The sequence below is a fragment of the Phalacrocorax carbo genome, chromosome 4 (assembly GCF_963921805.1).
Source record: "Phalacrocorax carbo chromosome 4, bPhaCar2.1, whole genome shotgun sequence".
Taxonomy (NCBI): domain Eukaryota; kingdom Metazoa; phylum Chordata; class Aves; order Suliformes; family Phalacrocoracidae; genus Phalacrocorax; species Phalacrocorax carbo.
This window is the reverse complement of record NC_087516.1, coordinates 56,054,531-56,073,908: the sequence shown is the minus strand read 5'-3', so window position 1 is coordinate 56,073,908 and position 19,378 is coordinate 56,054,531. Positions and strand designations below refer to the sequence as shown.

Here is a 19,378-nt window from a genome sequence, read left to right as displayed (position 1 = left end):
CTTTGAGCTTTAAATCTTGAAAAAAGTGAGCATACTCTGAGCATGCAATGCTTAAAACATGTTGGAGATGGCACAAAAACTTAGAATACAGTTTGGTAATTAACCATTGATATATAGGACCACAAATACTGGCAGATTTTTGTAATGTGAGATAATTCTAGTTGTTCTTTGTAATACCACATTTTAATGCATGATGCTTCATATAACTGAGCTCTAGGAAAGATCACCACGTACTTCTACATACAAGCTATACTACGTGAATATTACATCTAAAGCAACACTTGAAGGATATAATAAAGAACATTACAAATTTTAAATTACAAAATGTTTCACTAAAAACATAGAACTGCAAATGTTATGAGCCAAAGACTAGAGTAAGTTTGTTAAATCGCACTATTGACACTAATTTAGAGATAGGGATGTTAATATACATTTCCTCTCAATGCTGAGACCAAAAATTGAAGAATTCAGTAACCATGGAATCATTTACTCCCCAAATCACTCAGGAACAATTCTTAACCACATTCCTATCCTATACACCAACATGCTATGAGCTTGGTGTAGTACCAATAGAATCAATAACAGTTATAAACCCATTATAATAATTTGTGTACCAATCTAACACAAAACTTCCTCCAATCAGAAAAAATCTGCAAATTAATCTAGAGCTATTATCCAAACAAACTAGCAGTATGCAATTAACATTTCACTGCTAACTGAATTATAATGAACACAATAAAATTTCCCAACTATTAAGTATTAGAAATGGAAATATCTGTAACTAGAGAAATCCAAAAGAAAGGTCAAATTACAATTCTGAATATCAAAAATGACTCATAAACTTATTGAGGCTATGATGAATTCAAGTCTCACAAAATACCAGGGAAAATGTTTGAAATGAGCATTATGAAGCTAAGGTTCTTTGCAATTAAAATTCTCACAATCAATTTATTAACTAAACAATATAGTAGCATTCAAATACTCCACGTGATTCCTTGTAAATGTGGTTAATTTCCAAGTCTTCTAACATATGTCAACGTTGCTGCTGTCAGGTAGCAACAACCTATTTCTTTCTTCCGGATGGGTTAGATCCTGCACTTCTGATGTCTCAGTTTTTTACGGTAATCTCCTGTTAGTCTGAACAATAGCCCACTATTTTTTGTGAAAACATTGAAATCTGCAATCACTGAGACCACTCTGAATAGTCCTGTATAATAAGAGAGCTGCTAGATCACAAATTCATGTTGAGTTCTGACTGTTCTCTGTTGCTGTAGTCCTTCGCATTTACAGCAACTGTCCTCTGCTACCCAGAGCACAACCTTTTTGGTTACAGATGACAATCCATGATTCATTTGCATTATTCTGCCAATTTATAGGATTTAATACAGATCCAAGTGTAATTCTACAGCCTGTTAGCATATAGCTACTTTTTAATATCATTTTTCTCTAGTCTTTTAAGAATGGAAATAATGAATAGCAGCACTCAAATTTTTAAACCTGTATCTAACTGCAAAGCCTTTCACTCTTGCCCATATAAATATGGTCAATTTTTATATATTAGGTGAAGTATAGTGTTATCCAGCAAAATCAAGATTTGATATATCCAATCACTAGTTTATCTACATTTGCTCTGTGAGCTATTGGAAGATATTTTGAAGCTCTCTTAAGGAAATGAGAATAAGTATAGAACACACGATTTCCCCTGCCCCAGCAATAAAAACAAACCTGTGTCTACTTTTCTCTAGGGAGCCAATTCTTCATAAAGTATAGACAATGAATTCTTTCACTTGACCTGGCCTATATTTTTCACATATATGAAAAGTCTTAGCTGTGTCTCCAATCATATGGTTCATTCAGTGCAAGTATAAAATACCTCTGCCTCTCCTGCCATAGATTTTTCTGTTCTTAAATGGATTTGTACTCTTTTGTATCATTTATAATGTATTCAGCCAAAACAGTATAAAATTTTCCAGTCTCACACAGTTAAATGTAGGGGAATAGACAGGGATCGGCGACCGGAAGATTACGGGATGTGACGGAAAGATAGACTCCTCCCCATAGGAGTGGCAGGAACAGGAACCGCAAGAGCTATATAAGTGTGTGACGCAGCCAAATAAACGGACATTTTGTATCCATCATGTTGATGTCTGTGCATCACTGTCCCCAGGGCGGGTAGAGCCCTGTGTCCCGGAGGTATGCGGCCCAAGATAAGTTCTCCCGTAGAAGCGTACAGCTACAGTTAAAAAAGAAGAAATCCTACCTATATAGCAGAAAAACTTATTACAGTAATAATTGGGAATATGCAACCTTTATTGCTTTGTACTATTGTCATCATTACTATCCACAAACCTTCCATAGCCCTTTTTGCAGCAGATCCCGAAGTTCTCTTTCTCCAAGTTTCTCTCTCTCTCTCTCTCTCTCTTTTGTTCAACAGTAGCCCACCAGCTCTGCATTTTTCCAAGGTTGCTTACAGCCTCTGTTCATGTACTTCTACCACCTACTCTTTTTGCTGGCATCTGCTGCTTGCAGATATAGAGTGAATTGCTGTTAAAACCCTACCCAGCTGTTTACCACCTTTCTGGAGATTTTCAACTCCAGTAAGTCTTTTAACTACTCCTAGTTAAGTGGTGCCTGAACAATGTGCTACATTTTGCTCCTGGCACTGTGCATTATTTGTTCTTCAGTAATGATTCACAGTCAAGGGTCTGATAGAAGCCTGTTTCACTGAGTGCCCAAGCTCAAACTAAACACAATGTATTTCATGAGCCATAACACAACACAAAGCAGCCCCAATGTACTGTACAGGCACACTTGCTTCTTTGTAATTTTATTTACTAAAAAACTAGTAAGAAATATCATCTTTCTTTTTGCATTACATGGGTGCATTTAATATGCACAAAAGGAAAATAAATTGAAAATGAAAACTTATTCTTTATTTAACAATCTGGAAGATAGGAGCTCACTAATGAGCTCAATCATGACTGCTTTCAGATTTCTAAAATTATATATTTTTGATTTTCCAGAAGGATTTTTTTTGCTTTTTCTGTATGTGCATGATTAGCTCAGGCCTGCACCTAGGTCTGTCTTGTTTAACTTTTCTGAAGAGAGGAACAAAGAAATCTATAAAAATCACTAGTTTTTACAGTTACAACTTCACCGATAACGTTGCCAGTGATGACAGATTCCCTACAACAAGCTGGCCGGAACTAACTGCAGATGTATATAGCAGTACAAGATTTTGTCACCTTTAACCTCTTTTCCTTGCAACACAAGACTCTGATTAATTTGGAAAGCACCTTGGAGTCATATAAAGTCTCCATGGAAACTTTTGTTCGATCCTTTGACCCATTTAGGTAGGACAGTACATGCTATCAACTGGCAGCATTTTAAAAAAAATACATCATATTAATAAAAGATCTTTGAAGGTTTGATTAAGTGATCCAGTTAGGAACCACACTTATTATATTACTTTCACACCTGGTACAGATACCGATTTCTGCATTTTCCTAGGTACATGGAACGGAACTTGTTAGTGTCTTCCATATGGTAGGAGATCTTCCTGTCTACTTTCACTCTTGTGGCTCTCAGAAAGCAGTATTTATTAACAGCAGACTAATTGAGTTGGAATTCAGAAGGCCACATGTGGCCAACTGCAGATCTTAAGCAGTTCTCTAATACTTCAAGGATAGCTCCCGGGTCATCCCAAGACCATACAGATGCAGCAAAATAACTTGAAATCCCAGGAGCAAGTGAAATCAAGCCAATGTGGCTCATAAGACTGGCATAATCAGAGAGTGCTAAGATCCAGTTATATGCCTCATGGTCCCAGTAAGAGCTGTAGAGAACCATTAACAACTTCTGCCTGAGAACAACTCCCAAACATCTGACATACATACACTGCTGCTGCCAGCCACACCAAGATTCTGGCACATAGCTCATGGGATTGAGGAAGGCTGCCCATGTCTGTTACAGACACAGCATACAATTTCAATTACAGTGATTGCGATGGTTATTAAACACATATTATAAAGCAATCTATTAATATATTATTGGCTTTCTTCATGAAAGTGAACATATATATGTCAATCTCTGCACGTTCTTCTGAGGTTGGTAGAGTGTAGGAACTCAGAAATCATTTTTAAGTTCGCACCAAACATAAGAAAAGGAAATTATTATTGCCAGACACCCCAGAGACCTGGCAATGAAATACTGAATCATTTATTGTAAAACAATATATGGAAGCAGGAAGAACAGGAGGCAAAATAAAAAGTGTGCCTTCTGTCCAGGGTCCTCAGACAGAATTATATATTAAGATTGTGCATGGCTGTGTTAAACAGAACTAACACTATGCAGGGCAGAAATGGATTTTCTTAAGCAGTTTCATATAATGGGCTTGGTAGCTTTGAGAAATGCCTTTCCCTAATGGTCATTCTATTGATGTAGAGCCTAAAGACAATTTTTCTAATTAAGCAATAAATTACAGCTGTAGGAAAGTCTGGTAAGTCACTATTAGATCTGTGCAAAGCTCTGAACTTTCCGATTGCTAAGGACACTGCAAGCCTCCTACCTAACTTTAGTCATTAATTCTTGCATCTCCACCTAGTTTTTCTTAGGGCTTTGAGATCAAAAATCTCCCTTCAGACCTTACGTCACTCAAAAGCTAGGTGGTTTTGACTCACAGATTATATATACTGCAATAACTTTAACAGCTCCTTTTCCCTCCTAATTTTCCTTTATTTTCCCCCAAGAAACTGAAAAGCCTTTATTTTGCTCTGTGGTTTGTTGTTTTTTTTTCCTGTTTCTTCCCTTCTGAGGGGCTGGAGAAAAGCAGTGTTGATATGCTATCTTTCTTTGTGCTCAACAACTTGTAAGATATGACAGATGTTTGATTCCTTCCAGATCACTGGGAGGCAGCCAAAGGTAATACTCTAGATAGCCTCACGGAGAGCATATACTAATTCAAGGTAAACCTGCTTTTGCCACTTATATGTTTATCTTCCAATTGCTTCAGTTGACAGAGGCAAGACCCAAAACTTGCTTCTAGAATTTCCATTGGAATGCCCCAGCAATCCTTCCTTCTGTAGTAAACCTGGAGTTAGCAGATGATTTTAGATCATTTCACCTTTTCCTTTGCATTGTAAGGGTTTCTGAGATGTCTGTCTCGGAGGAAGAAGAAAGGCAACCTTCTCACCTAATAATACAGTTATTGGAACAGTCAGTGCAGGAAAGATGATGGAAAGGTGCAAAGAGCAATTGTTTTAATGGACAACTATGGGGTAGCTTCTCCCTTGGAAAGTTTTTTCCTCAACCTCATGCAACTGCTTTGTAACTCAGGTAGAGGGTTCATGCCTTCATGATGCAAAACCAACACACTACATAGTGACCAAAAGCTCTCAACATCCACAAAAATCTCTAGCCTGTTGAATCCTTCCTATGCCTCTAGCTTCACTGGTATCTTAACTAGCTCTATAGAGAAATTACATCTCACAGAGAACAGTACTTCATGTCAAACTTATTTGTTCACTTACCATGAGAGAGGTTAAGCAGAAGCAACTCATTTACTTTGAAAACAGTCATTATTCTACATATCTTTACCATATACCTTCTAACACCTCCTCAGGCTAGTACAAAGTCTTTCTCTACCTGAACATATTTATTTCCACAACAGTGTAGCATGGTCACTTTTATTTTCTCTCCCTTCTGTAAAGCATTGTATTTGCATTTTTCATTAAGAGCTTAGCCAAATGTTTTTCACGTGTTCAAACAAATTCAGAGACTAATAATGCAGATGAATGATACAGATGATTCTTTTCAGCCTGAACGCTACTTCTGAAAGACTGGACACTCCCCACCTTCCCAAAAAGTCCCTTAGCTAAGTATCTTTGCTGATGTTGCCCTGTCAACAAACCAGTCAGAAGGACCTCCGGAAATCCCTTGATTTTACAATCCTAAACACATTTAAGAAGAGAGGTATCATTACAGAACCCTTTTCATTTTCCCTGGTTCTAATTCACAAGCATTTTGCCTGAAATTCCATTAGTATTCAAGTTGGCCTTAAAAATTGTAAAGGCTTTTTGAAATGGTGAATTGCAAATTACTGACTTCCACTGTGTCACTGATATGGTTACAGAATATCAAAAGATGAGACAAAATACCAGACAATTCATTTGAAAAACTATCCCCGCTCATTTTAAATTACACACAAATTTCAATAGGCTTCTCATACAGAAGTAAGGTTTCCAAATCTGCAGTTCCATTTATCATTCTTTTTTTAAGAAGGTTGTACTCAATTGCATAGTTATGACAGAAGATTTAATCACAGTTAAGGTGCAAGGTTCTACCCTGAATAAAAGTCTACACAGAAACTTTAAAAACGTGTTCAGCGTAACGACTGTGATTTTTTAAAAATGAGAAATCTAGCCATTTCTCCTTAAAGCCAAGCTTTTCCATGCTCAGTCTTTACCGTATCTCTTCACTGTAACATAAATTGTCTGGCCTCAAAAGGCAGCATAGCCAGCAAGTTATTGTTACAGGGAACTTGTCCCTTTGAGAACATGTGAAAAAGAGAAGAAGGAAATCTTGTCAGCTATTAAAAAGAAAGATAATAAACTCCTGAAACCAAATCCAAAACACAGGACACCAAGCACTGATAACCGGAAGCCTCTCCACAAGCAATTGTGCAAAAGAAAGAGAACCCAGTGAACAAATATCCTATAGAAATCATAGGATAACATTTGCATATCAGCTGGCAGAAACTCACAGGACCTAGCTCCAATTCCTCAAGAAGTTTAAGAATTTGATTTGTGAATATCCAGTCACCAAAGGACTATCGAAGAATATATTCACTTACTCATTTTGGTTAAGTAACTTCCAGTATACCAAATGATGCATGGAATCAACGTTTCTGAATACTAAAATATTGTGGCAAGAATAAAGTCCCAGGGAGCTTCACCAAGGAATCACTAGTGGACTAGCACAAATTTCAGAAACCAGACTAATCCTCTTCTCTTTCAGTAATGTGCTATGAGCCAGTGCAACACTATAGTAGCATTTAAAGTAATTAAACAAATATTGATAGCAATCAGATTAATTTCATTTCAGATTCTTTAACTTATATCTACTTTATCTTTCTACACATCGTCCTTCCCCAGCAGAAAATTAATAGCTCAGGAAGATATTTCAGCCAAATTTAAAAATACAATAGTTTCATGCTGGGGTATCATGCTGCCGTATCGTATAACTTTTTATAGAAACACGAAGTTGAACATAAATGTAAGAATAATACTTCTGTGTTCAAAAAAGCTGATTTCTGATGAGCTTCTAAAACTCCCTAGCAAATAATGAGAATCCTTGTTGAAAGGATTCCTGTAATCTAAGGATTTATTGTTGTTTGGTGATAGTAGCTATAATACCATGAAAGATTCTTTTTGCACAAAGCAACTGAGGAAAAAAGTACCCTCAGTTTCTACAATACACTGTTTTTGTAGATTATCTTCTATTTCATCAAGGTGAAGATAATTGAAGAAGTTCTGCATATTGGTTCAACCATTCATTTCAAAACAAAAAAGAGGTGAGGGGAGAGGCGTACAATGACGAATTACTTGCCAACCTATATCCTAAGTTCACTAAGATTTATAAAAATATAGCTTGGCACTTCAGAACCAAAACCTCAAAACCTCCCTGCTCCCCCAACTTACATAAAACATGTGTCTTCCATAAAACAGACTCAGAGTGAAAATTATGACTACCTGCATGATAATGTTTCTCTCTGCTACTGAGGGAATTCAGTAACTATGGATCTAGACTTTGCACGATGTGCCTCAATAGAATGAGAAAGGAACTGATGTAACTCTCCCTTCTTGAAAGAACAGGCTTCTTACAAAAGGCGTACCCCAGGGCACTGTCTCAATCTATACAATTCTAAAGGAACTTCACCAATACGTACAGAATTAAATACCTATTATTTTTTCAATAGCTACCTGAAGCAGGCAGACAGAAAATTATATCACACAAGAAATCTAGACAGTGTTGCTGGTGGCAGAGGAAGAAGATTCTGCTGTCAGTCCACTGTTCTTCCATGGATTGTCACTGGCCTGACCACAGATCTTGGGCAGGTTTAAGAAAGCTCAGTTGACCTGCATTTTCTGCTTTAGATTTCAGGCAACCAATTCTGCAATGTTAGAAGGTACTTTAGAAACAAAAATGTATTTGTACTATCTGTATGGTGGCAACTTGAAATGACTGTTTCAGTTTTTAAATTTAAATAGGATTTATGTCACCCCTAGAAATTGGCTTTAAGGGCCAAAGTCAACAATCAGTAGTTATTTGCATTAAACAACCAATAAAATACTTTCTGGCTTGTATTTTTCTTAGAAACTGTGATGTATACTAGAAGTGGTACACAGTAATCTTCCTGAGTACAACATATCCAGCAGCACAGTTCTTAGTAACAGAAGGGAGAAATTAGCAACCCAAAGTGCTGGAACAAAGAATTACGCCCATACCAAAGCATAAATGCCTAAACCAGCTATCAGCGTGACCTCCAGTTTTAAATGGTTAGGTCACAAAGTGAACATACTCCCCTCATTAGTCACTTAATGCTTAGACATTTTCTCTCATCTATTTTTTAAAGTCTTTCTTTGTGTGCTGGAAAAGAACTTCATTTAAGTGATTTCTTTATTTTCTGCAGGCGGAACCTTTTACGTAGGCTTAGAAGACCACAGCTGGCGACAAGAACAACAAGCTAGTGTCAAAGCACCTTTCAGGTACAGACCATACACAGAAGACAAATATCTGAAATAGGGCCCCAATATCCAAGCAAACTACTGTGGCTTAACAAGGTACCATCTATCACGGGTACTGTAACAACTGACCACAGATACGTTTCAAGCCTGTGGCTAACGGAAAGCAAAAGTACTTTGGCCTTTCTTACTGGCTTTTGAGCCATCAGCTGGATTAACTAAACTCAAAAGGCTCATCGTTTCCCCTGTTCAGATAGTCTGAGACAAGGATCCCTGCCAGTATTCCTAGTGAATGTTTCTTACTAGTTTTAAATGGACACATTTGATTCAAGCAAATCAACCTAAAAGCAATTATGAAAAATGTTCAAGTACTTGGTTTTATGGAGGAAAAATCACAAGACAGTAACAATTCAGGATGTTATCGCAGAATGTTAAGCGATATCCCTCTTTTATGCTACAGAAGAGGGAATTACTTAATCTAAACTATAATGAAACATGTAGAAATTGGAAATGAATGACCAATTTAGGTAGCTTTATGTTAAAATGCAAGAAAAATACAAATTGCTTAATAAACTGCTGGCACATTTAAAACTGAGCTTTATCATAACCCCCACTAAAGACTCTTTCAGGGACAGCTCCATCAATTTAGTACCTTTAATACAAATGGATCAAGTATTTCAGTGGTCCCTCAGCACAAAGGAGACATTTTCAAGGAGTGTTTGAAATGCAGGATTCTGACTGAGAAGGCAGGCACTACCACTTGTGGGAGCACACATTTATACAGGTTCTCAGAGAGTGTGATGTTTTAGCATTTAATGACCCTGCATATAACACTGGTACTAAAAAGGGAAAACCTCTTCCCCCCCATTCATACAGCTGTATCAGCGGAAACATGCCACATGTTATGTGATCCTTCCTTTGTGCTTTGTTTTGCCACAAATCAGGAGACCAGCTCCCAGCATGTCCACCGGGCACTCCAGATCTGCATTCTGCGGCTGTAACGCACCCAACATCAACACTGTCGGTGTCCAGTTCCAGAGGTTTTCCCTTTGAACAAGTACAGGGAACTTGTGCCATACAGATGACCCAGTGTGCAAGCTAGCCAGCTACCACAGCTCACTTTTGCCAACAGAGCCCTGAGCACCTTTCCGGTAAGCCTGCTGGACCGGCAAAACTGCATCACCAAAAAGCCATGAGGACAGATCTGTTCACCAGCCACCAAAGAGGGCTGCACAGCAAAGTCCTGGTTTCAGGGTAGAAATAGTAGATGTGGTGTTGCCACTTCTTTTGCTGCTCTCTCTCTCTCTAACCACCTCAGGGAATTCTTACTCCCCTAAGGATTCCCTAGCACAAGGCAAATGAAAGACACTTCATAGGGTTTTGGACAAATTTAACATATGTTTTAATATACTTATTTTTCTGGAACCCTATTGCTCTTTAAGATAGAAGTGATGGATTACTGTGTATATTTCTGGGCTATTAAGGAATGGCAAAACACAGGTAACAATTTTAAAACAGTGAGAGGTATGCCGAGTACAGAAGTACTTCTATTGTAATAATGAGCAATTTCAATACTTCAGCGGTAACGGGAAGTTCCAATGTGATTAAACTGAATTCTGCTTGGCTTAGAGCCATGCAAATATTTCTTTTCCACAACCCCATCAATTACAGAAGAACAGTAAGTGTTTTTGCTCTTAAGTGCACTATTAGAGGGGACACAAATAAGCCATTTCTCTTCCAGTGGTTGGAGCTAACATTTCTAAAATACCATATTTCACATTTGGCAGACTTGAAGCATGCTCTGATTTTTACTTGTGTCAGAGTAGTAAACCATGCCATTTGAATCAACTGAAAATGGCATGTCCTAACCAGACTACACCATGCTTATGATGGTAGTAGAGTTGCTTTTACTTCAGTGCTGGTATAAGTATTCACACTTAGGAGAGCAGTCATCATGAGCAAAGAACAACTGTTAACTGTTTACATGAAAACAGTAACAGATATGTACCATGAAGGAACTGTTTTAGTGAAAAATTACATTGTATAAAGTCAGAGTTATCATTATAAATCCATGGTTTAGATTGATAATTTTATACTGAGACTATCAGGACAATTAATAATCCTACTAAAAGAGAAAAGCTAATCAGAGCTATGCACATACTTTACATGCTTTTTACAGCGAAATATATTACCCTCACAAACATTGCCTTCTGTCACTGACAAGGTCTACCAAAATATAAAAAAAAACTATAGAAGTGCAATGTACTCTCTCAATGCATATCAGTTGTAGCCTGCCTGTACCATGTGTGCTTGTGCCTCCTCTTACAGAGGCCCCAAACTATAGCAGTAGGTTAAATATGAATGCGTTTCTAAGGACCAGGTCTTCACAACGCAGACTTCCTTATGCCAATGTTCACATCCTGTCTTTCTTTTGGTATATGATATATGTAATTTGCTCTCTAGGCTTTAAAACCTCTGGGGGAAGAATTATAATCTCTGCTCATATTATAGTTAGCACAATAAAGACTTAAAACTGGTTAAAGCTCTCAAATGTTACTATAGTATATTGTTTTTTTATATTGCCAATTCTGTTAGATTTTATTGGCAATAGCTTGTGTGCTAGAACTATGCACAGAACTTTATTCTATTATTATCTTTCATGTTGAAAGGCAACTATTTGCCCAAAAACCCTCCTGCATACCCAGCTGAAGAAAGATTTACTCCATCTAGCAAAGTGTGGTAAAATTTAGCCTTCCTTCACAGTGGAGTGGACAGCCAAGGCAGGGCAACCACTCTTTGTTGAATGCTGAAGGGTGGCAATGGTACGAGAGTTCAGAGTCACTTTTAAAGTGACTTTTAAAGAAGCCTTTATCTCCTACTCTAGGTGGTTGGGCTAGACTACTTACAATGTAACCATTGTTTGGGAGCTGAAAACACCGGTCTAGCAAGGCCACATGAGGTACTTCTGATTCACTGTTCTTATGCCATTACATGCCTAAAATTCAAGCAGCACAAAAAATATGTTCTCCATTATGACAGTGCACAAAGAGGCTGCACCCCATTTTGACCCCTCTTTCTGAGACAGAAGGAGCATAATAATATTTTCAGACACAAGGACTACAACGTATTAGGCTTTACAAGAAGAGATACTAAGGGATCTCAGTAGTAAAACTTTATAGTCCCCTGGTTATAGATGACACGAAAACGCATAAAGACTTACTGACAATTCTTTGATTAATTTTCTTAGTTCTCTGTGCCCATGTTTCTCAGCGATACTTGCTGGATCATCTCCATATTTGTCGGTTATTTTGCAAGCCCGTGTGGCCTCAGGACAACTGAGTAGAAATGTTGCAAGGTTCTTTAATCCAAATCTGGCTGCACAGTGAAGGAGAGTAGGAAATTCTTCCAAATGGCTATCTGTATATGGAAAAAAAAGTTTTCATAAAGAACAGTTTTGCTTTTATACAACACCCTTCACCACCTTTTACAAAAGCCCTTTGAACGCTAGAGCTATGGAATCACAGTTATCAAGCTGCTAATACAGAACTGGCATCCAAAGAACAATTCCTCCGACAAACAGTTTTACAATTCACATATATATTTTAATAAGGGAGCCTTTAGCATAACTGAGAAATCTCTTCCCCCCCCCCCGACAGAGAGGCTTTAAAGCATTTTATTTCTATTGAGAAGTAAGTTTTCTTGCAAGGGGAGAAAACTCAACAACCAAGACATGCTTTTGCTTAGGTATATCTTATTTAATGCTTTATGAATATTTTTAATTTGAGACATTTGAATGGGACATTTTTATAGGTTTATGGTGCTACATTTTCATATTAGAAGACACTTCTGAAAATTCACATGACTACCAGTGACTTGCAAAAATTTCCTTATCCCTGCAATGAAAAATCAGAGAATTTAAAAATGAATGGATCAGATAAGGGTTTTTTGGATTTCTCTGAAATAGCATGATACTAATTTTTATCACAGACTTTAGTTTTCACCTTGGAGAACCGGGACAAAGCTAAACTGAAGTCAGTTTATCACTTCAGCACAGTCCTGTATTCTAACTCTAAGAGTGGCCACAAGTTACACACAACAACAACCACCACCAAAAAAAAAAACCCATCAAGCATAAACAATACTTCCCACTGCCTTTATACTCAACTTTCTAATAATTTGTGGTTTTTTATGTAGTGATTTGTCTATTTATCAGCATTTCAACTTCTTGCACCCTCCAGGACTTTTGGCAGCGTCTTTACTAGCTACTGTATGAAGAAGTGCTTCCTCTAGCTCCTGCTGGATTCAATTGATAGCTCTTAATCTGTCGTCTTCTCCATCCCTGTCTGCCCCCTCTGCAATTCTAGTGATTTACTCATTCCCAGAATTTCTTGAAGAGCTCCTAGATGATCCCTGAGGTCCCTTCCAACCTGTGATTCTGTGATTTAGTCTACTTAACTGTGCCTTACAGAGATTCAACTCCATCACCCCCACTGCTATTTTATGAACCTTTTCCAGCTTTAATGTAACTATTTTGAGTTAATAGAAAAGCTGCACATGATACTCAACTTCTGGGTGAACGATATAATTTATGCGTTGTCATAATTATGTCCTGTTTTGTTCTCTATCCCTTTTCTAATAATTCCTAGTATTTTGTTTGCTTTTTGGTCTGCTGCCTAGCAACACGTTGATGTTATCATGGAACTGCATGGCTGTCATGGCTTAACCCCAGCTGGCAACTAAGCACCACACAGGTGCTTGCTCACTCCCCCCTAGTGAGATGGGGGAGAGAATCCAAAGAGTAAAAATGAAAACACTTGTGCAATGAGATAAAGACAGTTGAATAGGTAAAGCAAAAGCTGTGCACACAAGCAAAGCAAAACAAGGAATTCACTCACTGCTTCCCATGGGCAGGCAGGGCCACCTCCATGGAAGCAGGGCTCCATACACATAACGGTTACTTGGGAAGACAAATGATGCCATCACTCCAAATGTCCCTCCCTTCTTTCTTTCCCCAGCTTTATACAATAAGCATGATGCCATATGCTGTGGGATGTCCCTTTGGTCAGTTGGGGTCAGCTGTCCCAGCTCTGTCCCCTCCCAGCTCCTTGTGCACCCCCAGCCTGCTCGCTGGTGGGGTGGGGTGAGGGGCAGAAAGGGCCTTGACTCTGTGTAAGCCCTGCTCAGCAGTAACTAAAACATTCCTGTGTTATTAAGACTGTTTCCAGCACAAATCCAAACCATGCCTCATACTAGCTACCATGAAGAAAATTAACCCAGCCAAAACCAGCACAACGGTTTCATTCGTCAGTGCTAACAGCCTGCTCAAAGCCTCTCATTTTGTATGACAACATAGGACTGCCTTTTCCACTTGCATCACTTCATTTTTTTACCTACAATTAATATCATCTGACATTTTACTGCATCATTACTAAGTCTCATAGCGCCTTTTCCCCATTTTGTCCCCAACTAGCCCTCCTCCTTACTACCCTGAATACTTTGTAACACTGGCAGAAGTTTTTTCCAACTGTCTGTCCCCTGGTTTTGGCCAGTTATTCATCCATGCCCAATCAATTACTGACTTGATCAGGTTTGCTGACTCTTCCAAAAAACTACAAGAAATCTATAAAGCAAGACTTCACATTACAGAAAATTTATTTTACTACAATTTCTATTAATTTGTCTGGTAGAGACAACATATCAACCTCCTCCTAGTTCTCAAGGTCCCCAGAGAAATTGAGTTTTGGCACTACAGTTACACATTCTAGTACTACAGAACTGAAAAATTGCACACTACTGTTAGAAATCCAGCTATTTTACTTTTAAATTTCCTCAGAGCTCTTAATGAATACCAGTTTGTCCTGGTAATTTCTTTGTGCTCAACCTGTCCATTTTTGCTATAACTTCATGATTCCTTCAACTCCAGACAGTCTCTTTCCACATGTCTCCCAGCTTGGGAATCTACACAGTTTCTCCTAGCTTTCTTGAGTTCTCTTTTATATCCCAGTCATCAGTTGTCCTACAGACTAGTCACTGTGTTTTCAGCCTTTCATATGCTGGAAGAAAGAATCATTAGTAGTTATGACTCATTTCAGAATTATCTTAGCTGCCAGTCTTCAACAAACTTTCTCATTTTTACATTCATTTAACATATTAAAATTTGGCTCAGCAGTGGTGAATTTGTGTGCCTTCCCTCCCCCCATTTTTGCTCCTGCAGAATGTTGATATGGGAGAGAGCAAAAACCTTACCCCACCATTAGACATAAGGATTCAAGGAATAAGAACAGTCCTTGGAACAGGCATAGCTAAGTACTGATTGATGAGAAAAATTGTTAGGACAATTCTTGACTGTATTTTGGAGAAAAAGTATTCCATCACTACCCCACTCCAATAGTGTTTTGACACAAGGTATTTGAGTGGTCTACATTCCAGCTGGAAGTCACATTAACAACCCTAAACTGATTTTTAAACAAATTGGGTGCTGCCTGAATTTTATTTTCACCATGCAATCAAAAAATCCAGTCAAGAAACTGTAAATACACAGCACCTGTGTAAATCAAGGCTGAGCGTCTATTGACAAGGGTATGTGTTTTAGCTTATATTCCTTTGTATTTGCAGTGTGCTTTAAAATCCTTTGGGTTACAATAGGCAGTCTTAAAACTGTATAGCAGCTAAGGTTTTCTGAGAGAATTAGGTGCTTTACTCCATATTGCTCAACTGAAATTCCACAAACTGGGCTTAATTCTGTAAATAGAAATAGAAATCTTACTTCTATTTGACTTCGTACTTCTGTCCATAGTGCGCTAACTGCAGGGCAAAACTAACCCCCCTACAGTCTAAGACAAATATATGCCAACTTAAGGAGCTGTCGCATGAGCAGTAAAAATGTATGCAAGTAATTTTAAGGCTGGGATGACAGCATCAAAGCAATGTGTACTTTTACATATTACACAGGATTCTCTTGAACAGAAGAAAAAAAAGTGTCCAAGCCCAAGCTAATGTTTCAAAAAGTATGCACAAATCATGGTCAAATTGCTTTTCTTAATGCTTGTCTTCTGCCTTTTTTTTTTTTTTTTTGAGATGTCCAACAATGAAATAGGTGCTGAACAGTAAATTTTAAAAGGGCAAATTACATGAACTGCAGTCAATAGACTACATCCTGTTAGCAGACTCTAGAAGGTTAAATATAGTCAGTAAAAAGAACCTTAACAAACTATTAATAACATGCTCTAAGAGAATTTCCGCTCATGCTAATGAAACCTCAAACAGATGGTTACAAATCCGAAAAGGGAATCAAGTCTATATTACCAATGGACTGGATGCTATGATTTCTTCATCAATGTAAAAGAAGGAGAGTCAGTAAGCCTGTTCCAGGCTTACATCTGAGTTTTCAAAGTAACACAAAACAGACGTATCCCAGAACCAACTCCAAAATCCCTTCAGCTTCTTCGCAGTTGAGCTGTTTTTTCTGGTCACCACTCAACTCCTCCCTAGCTAGGTTTGATAATTCAAGCAGGACTGCTACACTTACATACTTCAAACATGACAGGAGGCTACATGATCACATAATTAAATACTTCAGCTAGCCACAGAGGATGGTAAAATACAATAAATCAATTTCCCAAAACAAACTTTTTTATATTACTCCTTGTGGTAAGCAGAAAAAAAGGCTGTCCGCAGGTATGAAAACTTTAACATCAGCACTGGTAGTGAGATCTTTTACATAATACTGAAAAAAGACATAAGTGAAACAAATGTTTTTAACACCACACAAACAATATTAAAGCACTTTCACCAAGAACAGGAAATAGAAATACTTTCATTAGTTTCTTATTTTGATAATGAGTATTCAGATAAATCTGACCTGTACACCTTTACAACTACTTGGGCTACATAAGCTTTGTTATAAAATCATACAACCTCAAAATGTTGGTTCCAATTACGACTATAGCTGAAGGAGCCATTGAGGATAGTGCTATTGCTACATACCAACTCAGCAGTCAGCAATTGTGTGCAACAGTGCAGCAAAATTCCATACATATATGCACATACAAGCAGGACTGGTCTTATTCAATAGCAGAGGGATTTTCTTTTTGTACAAGATCCAATGAGGAAAAGCAATTTCCAAAAAGGTTAATTTTAAATGAGCATCAATGCTAGCATCACTATTACATATCTGAACAAAGAAGCTACAAGGATTACATTTTCTTGGGGGTATGTTAAATCTAAAGACTGAACTTAATTACTGAAGTGTTAATTCCAGGATACAAATCTTGTTGGAGACAAATCTACTGACAGCCACTATAAACAATTTTCTCTCTTCTATCTTTTCACAGCATCCATTTCAAAAATGAGCATAAAAGGGAAAGTTCTGTTCACATAATAATTCAAATTACTTTCACAGTATGAGTTTTCACCCAGTGCTTAACACAGGTGCAACAGACAAGAGTACCATGAAAAGACCCCCAAGTCCAGAGAGGACAAATGACATAAATTGCATCGGGATTACAAAATATTGTAACCTATCTCCTAATTTCATTCAAGAGCTCTCTCTGCAACATCTACTGTTACAGATAAATTTAAATCCTATGGTGAAATCCATTTCTATAACAAATATGGCTTTATTATCTATAAACAAATGTATAACTGTCCCTTGAATTGAAAGTCTTTCAGCTGTATAAAATTGATGGCATGATGGCATAATGGCAATTTTAACAGGAATTGAATGCTTTGGGGGAAAAAATAATCATCACATTTATACCATTATTGGTATACTGTTATTATGGTTAACATTATTATTACAGTACAGTATTATTAACAGTATTATTATTCTTATATAATACTGGTATTAATGTTATAGTAATACAGAGTAAGACTGGCTGCCTGAAATATTTTGTATTGCTAAATATGCAGTTTGCACTTTCTACGACCAGAGGTTTTTTTAGCATGAGCCTTCCATGAAATTAAACACAGTTCCTTTTCAGTAGCATAACTGTATGAACACACTCTTCTTCCCAGCAAAGATTTAGCAAACTCCAGTATTGACAAAACACTGGATTTTTGCCAGGTCATGTAACCTAATACGTAATATCACTGTTAGCTAGTGGACATGATCATAAAACACAATATACAGCCACATTCAAAAGTTCCAAGTCCTTCCGTTCAGACATTACTGAACTTCTTGGGGCTTATACTCTGTTCAAAATGAGCAGAACTCAAAGACTTATTTTCTTGTGCAAAGAAATCTGGACTACACAGGCCCCATACAGCAGGGTGGTTACACGGACACTGTCTAGAAAAAATGCACATCAGATGAACACACACATGGTTTTGGGGCTTCCTATTGTACAGATGCATTAAGAGCAAAGAGATATCTGAAAATAGTTGACTCCTCTTACACAAGTCCTACCACCCTAAGCTGGTCATCAGGGCTAACAAAACTCACCATCATGCTTTCCTCAGGCACAATGAACAACCAAATGAACAACCAAAAACTCTTCTCTGTTGACAAGAAATACAGGCTCCTAACTCAAGAGACCACCTGGGAGACTTTCTATTTAAGGAATCCAAACATCTCTGAACCACAACATCACACTGTTCCCCGTACCTTACTTTGGACTTCAGCTGCTTTCTTTTGGTCATGATAATATTCCTTCTCCAGCCTAGGCTGGGTACTAACAAGGTTGGGATTAGAAGTAGAGAAAGCTCTGTTCAGACTTCTTTTCCCTGTCCCTTGAGGAATTAATGCTAGGCATGAGATTGATCTGGTTGCTACTGCAGAGTTAGAGATTCAGCAATGAACAATGTAGGAGGATAAAGCTTACAGCCACGACAACTGCTGTTTCTGCATTCCAGTCAGCCATGAACAGTTTCAGACATCAAACTGTACCAGCTACTCCCACAGATGGTTCATATATACCACATGGTGCAGAGGGAAGGAGCCACAAAAACACCAGGAAACACCAAGTTGTGACACAAGGTAAAAAGTTATTGTGAGGACCATCAGACGACCATACTGAGGTTAACCAATTTAAGACAGCTTTTAACACACTGATTCGCAAAGCCTTTTTAGGCAACACAGCTGGCAGACCCCTGCACTTACACAAAGTAGGATACAATCTTCAAGGGCCAGATTTTCCAAGTCTTGCTGATAGAAAACTCAGAAATATTGAACTACTTGAGGCCACCCTGGTATGATCACTCTCTTGAACGTGAAGTAGTTACCTCTTTCCTCCAGGTTCTACAGCAAAAAGTCAATGGCAACTAAGGGTACCATTGGTTGGACAAGATGATCTCTAAAGGCCCCTTCCAACCCCTACTGTTCTGTGATTCTGGGATTGTCAAAATAACCTAGTAAGAATAACCCACTGCAAGATCTATCTATGGTTTGTATTTTTTTTTTAATTATAATTGTTCACTTAATTGCAAATTCATGAAATTCAGTGAGCTCTTAAGACAAATTAGATGTTCTACTGTAAAGAAATTTCCACCATACTGTGTTTAACTGCTTTAACTGAAGTTTTGTATGATACACAGTAGGAAGAGGCTGTAATTATTTGAAAGCACACATGCTTCAGGCAGAAAATACCATTCTTGAACTTGCAAGTTTGTCACACTGAATTGGGGAAAATTGCTGGAAC

At 37.8% G+C, this 19,378-nt stretch overlaps 1 protein-coding gene across 2 annotated transcripts in view; it reads right to left on the bottom strand.

Moving 5' to 3' along the window:
- BANK1 (B cell scaffold protein with ankyrin repeats 1) overlaps window positions 1-19,378 on the bottom strand; it is a 154,170-nt gene that overhangs the window by 74,183 nt on the left and 60,609 nt on the right. For both annotated transcript variants that reach the window (XM_064450025.1, XM_064450026.1), the window contains exon 8: window positions 11,962-12,158. In XM_064450025.1, coding sequence (XP_064306095.1) covers window positions 11,962-12,158 — 197 coding nt within the window. The remainder of the gene's footprint in view (window positions 1-11,961; window positions 12,159-19,378) is intronic.